Below are 4,253 nucleotides of genomic sequence, written 5' to 3' on the forward strand. Positions count from 1 at the left end.
GCTCGGTACTTAAATCAAATGAAACATATATTATTTTTTAAGTTTTTGGATTATATTATATTTTCATTTCTTTAAATTGTCCCCATGAATCGTATTACCACACCTCTTTTCATTCATAGAGGTATTCAATTTACACCCTCGACGTGTTTTAGTCATTAATACATTTTAATCTTAGAATAGATTCTCGTGCATCGCACGGGTGAGTTACTAGTATATATAAACAAGAAAAACAAAAATACCTTAGTTATTACAACCGTGGGATTAACAACCTAATACCAATGATTTCAAAATCAACGGCGATCCTCGTTTTCTCTCTCTCCTCTTATAAACCAGAGAGAGAGAGAGAAGCAACGTACCTTTCCAGGGAATGATCCTTCCTTAGGTAGGTTCATTTTTAATCGCCTCTCTCATTCTCTCTCTCTTTCCATTTTCTTTCAGATTCCTTCGCTTTCAGAAGAAAGTGAAGGAAAAACAAAAATATATAGAGAGGATATTTGAAAAAACAAAATTGAAAAACGGAATTACGCCCTAAATCGATGAAAGATAGCATTTTCGGGATTGGGCATCTCAGATTTCTGTCGAAGATCAAAATATTTCTCCGTCGGAATCAGGTATTCCCCCGAACGATTAAATTTCTGCAGCTGGGATTTTGATTATTGTTTCAAGAGATTGAATTTTGACTAGAAGGTCGGTGGTCTCGAAGATTTGTATTTCGCGGATTTCTGTCAATTTTTTTTCTAAGTGGGAAACCCTACGATTGAATTTCTGGAAGTTTGAAATTGCACAGAAGATTGAATTTTGGGAAGAGTGTATTGTATTGTATCACATTTTACTGACAATTGTATAGATTTCTAGAAGTGCCCATATATATATTTTTGGAGGGAAAAAAAAAGGGGGTTTGATCTTGGGATTGGGTGTTAGAGTAATTGGGCAGAATTTGAAAATGGCTGCAGTTGAAATCGAAAGTGTGGAGTGTGTGTCTTTATCGGATGGAATTGAGGATGAAGAAGAGATACAGTCTTCTTCACATCCTCATAACAATCATCAGTCTTCTTCGAAACCTCATAGTGTGGCCCCCGCTGGAATCGGCCCCACGAGCGTCCATGAATTACTGGAATGCCCTGTTTGCACCAACTCAATGTACCCACCCATCCATCAGGTCTGCTCTCTATACATACACTCCCCTTTGTACTTTCGTTCGTGTTTCTACGCTTGTTTTACTTTGTTGAGATGCATTGCTCCAAATATCTGTGCCATTTGATGCATGTTTCGTGTGATGCGTATGTAATTGTTGTGATGGAAGTAAGGGCTTCAAGATTGAGTTATTGTGCATGCAATGTGATTTCACGTTCTCATCTCGTAAAATCCGAGGTGTTCTGTCACAGTTGATTTTGGAATTAAGTAATTAACCTAACCTAGTACTAACTAAACTGCATTATCGTTCTTGAATTAGTGTCTAAAACTAGGGAAACCGAAATTTAATCTTACAAAGTTTCAGTATAAGAAATATTTTATACAACAAACCGATTTGTTTTTCGAATCTTTCCTCCTGTACTATAAAGACCTCATTTTTAATCTTTTTTTTTTTGTTTTGGTAGTGTCATAATGGGCACACTCTGTGTTCGACATGCAAGACAAGGGTGCACAATCGGTGCCCTACATGCAGACAAGAGCTAGGCGATATCAGGTGCTTGGCATTAGAAAAAGTTGCAGAGTCACTGAATCTTCCCTGCAAGTACTTATCTTTAGGATGCTCGGAAATCTTCCCATACTACATCAAACTCAAACACGAGGCAGTTTGCAATTTCAGACCGTACAATTGCCCGTACGCTGGATCAGAGTGTGCAGTAACAGGCGACATCCCTTATCTGGTTGCCCATTTAAGAGACGACCACAAGGTGGACATGCACACAGGTTGTACCTTCAACCACCGCTACGTAAAGTCAAACCCCCGCGAAGTGGAAAACGCCACCTGGATGTTAACAGTGAGTTTTTTTTCTTCCAATATAGTCTTTGTTTACTACTAATAGTCTGGCTTAGTGTGGAAATTGCTGAACTTTTGTTGTTCGTAAAGAATCGGGTTTTGCGATTCATTACAAAATGGCCAGTGTGTAATTGTGTAAAATATCCTTGTTATATTATCAAACTAGGATAGGGTTTATAGTACTTCAGCTTTTCCATGAAATCCCGAGTAAACGCTGGACTAAATTAATCGAAGAATTTGACACTCTCCTATGAAATTAGCTTGGTACGCACTAAATCCTCTAAACTAGTAAAAGGACAGTTTATCATTCAGACTCAGTAATTTTTTTAATGCCGTTTCTTCATTGCATTTGTCATTATTTTCGTCCATGTATGATTTCATTTAAGAACGTTCTAGTTAAACTGTACTTACAGCAGAGAATTTCCAAGACTCGATAAAACACTTTCTTGATTCTTGGCCGAGTTTTAGCTGTTTCAAAAAATTCAATCTTGTAATCTTGTTACGAAAAATGTTTATGGAATTAGGTGTTCAATTGTTTCGGGCAATATTTCTGCCTCCACTTCGAAGCGTTTCAACTGGGAATGGCACCAGTCTACATGGCGTTCCTGCGATTTATGGGAGATGAAAACGATGCGAGAAACTACAGCTACAGCTTAGAGGTAGGAGCGAACGGGAGAAAGCTGATATGGGAGGGGACCCCACGTAGCATAAGGGATAGTCACCGTAAAGTGAGAGATAGCCACGACGGTCTCCTTATACAACGGAACATGGCTCTTTTCTTCTCCGGTGGAGAGAGAAAGGAGCTTAAGCTCAGAGTTACCGGAAGAATCTGGAAGGAACAACAGAATCCTGATGCTGGTGTTTGTATTCCAAATCTTTCTAGCTAAACCCTAACCCTTTTTTCTTTTTCTTCCTTTTCTGGATATTGTGCTTCTTCGTCGTTTGAATATATATATATATATATATATATATATATATATGTGTGTCTATGTATGTATTGTATGTTATCGATGTTTCGGCTTGTTGATGTGTATTAAACAGCTGGTAACTTATACCTTTGGTTGTCATTTTTTCTTGAAAAAAAAAATTCAAATGAGTTAACATATGGTTTCTCTTTGGTCTTGCCACTTGTTCTCTTCTTTTTCAACTACAGGATTTTTTTAATTTTTTTTTGCATTAAAAAATAACATTGAAATAAGTATATTATCATTTATTTTTGGTCAGAAAAATTCGGATTCTGTTATAAATTGGGGAAGTTGGGGTTAAGTTGGATGATAAATAAATTTGGGGGAAATTACAGTTTTTATCCCTCAAGTTTGCACCGATTTCACTTTTGATTTCTATGTTAACAAAAAATACATTTGGTCCCTCATGTTACAATAGTTTAACATTTTCGTTATTTCTGTCAATTTACCATTAGTTTGCTAGTTAAGGCAGTGATGGGCACACCCTTGATTCCGTTAATTTAAATGGAAATTTGACGAAAATGACTAAAAATGTTGATTTTTTGAAACATAAGAAACCAAATGTGAAATTGATGCAAACTTGAAGGGTGATAACTGTATTTTTTCCAATAAATATCCTACATTGAAATGTTGATACTTAATATGTGAAATAAAAAAATTATATATATATATATATATATATATATATATATATATATATATATATATATATATATATATATATATATATATTCAAAGTGACATTTAATATGGAACATATGACGTAATAAAAGTTTCATCATTTTTCAAATATATTTAAAAACCTAAAATAGGTTGTGCGCCGTGTTTGAATTCCAATCCTCAATTACTTCATTTACTTGCCTAAAATAATAATTATTACATATATAATTAATATTTGTAATGATAGTAGTGCATGCATATGGCTTTCCTCTAACTTGCCTGCCAGGTAATTATATATGCGGTTACGTGACGACCCTCAACGTGGGTTTTTTGGACACCAATTGGTTTATTTTATATGTATAAAAAAAATACATTTTATTATTATTTTGTTAATTGGATTTGGAAATAAGTAAATAAAAATTCAAACTTTAAAAAATATTTATAATAAATACGTATTTATTTATTTATTAATTACGTCATCAAAAGCATTATTGCCTATTATCTGCACGTGTGCTTCCAAAAATCATGGCCTATTATCTGCAGAGTTTCAGCTTTGAGCTCAGAACTCAGAACAACCACGATGATTTGTTTTCTTTGCAAGCACAAAATGATTGATTTCCAAAATAAATCTTGTCTTTAATTCA

At 34.7% G+C, this 4,253-nt stretch overlaps 1 protein-coding gene across 1 annotated transcript; it reads left to right on the forward strand.

The window, feature by feature from the left end:
- The first annotated feature begins 271 nt into the window (after nt 1–271).
- Nucleotides 272–3,085, forward strand: LOC105977908 (E3 ubiquitin-protein ligase SINAT5). The gene is made up of 3 exons (XM_013003305.2): nt 272–1,159; nt 1,599–1,985; nt 2,509–3,085. Exons 1-3 carry the CDS (start codon nt 944–946, stop codon nt 2,869–2,871), a joined length of 966 nt encoding a protein of 321 aa, XP_012858759.2. The 5' UTR covers nt 272–943; the 3' UTR covers nt 2,872–3,085.
- Nucleotides 3,086–4,253: the final 1,168 nt, after the last annotated feature.

Source organism: Erythranthe guttata, chromosome 6, assembly GCF_056151865.1.
Source record: "Erythranthe guttata isolate IM_541 chromosome 6, IM_541, whole genome shotgun sequence".
Lineage (NCBI taxonomy): Eukaryota > Viridiplantae > Streptophyta > Magnoliopsida > Lamiales > Phrymaceae > Erythranthe > Erythranthe guttata.

Excerpts from the sequence above, each read along its gene's own strand:
- LOC105977908 (XM_013003305.2), top strand. The coding sequence starts at position 944 with ATGGCTGCAGTTGAAATCGAAAGTGTGGAGTGTGTGTCTTTATCGGAT. Across the intron at positions 1,160-1,598 it reads TGTACCCACCCATCCATCAG|TGTCATAATGGGCACACTCT; the intron begins GTCTGCTCTCTA and ends TTGTTTTGGTAG. Across the intron at positions 1,986-2,508 it reads ACGCCACCTGGATGTTAACA|GTGTTCAATTGTTTCGGGCA; the intron begins GTGAGTTTTTTT and ends TTATGGAATTAG.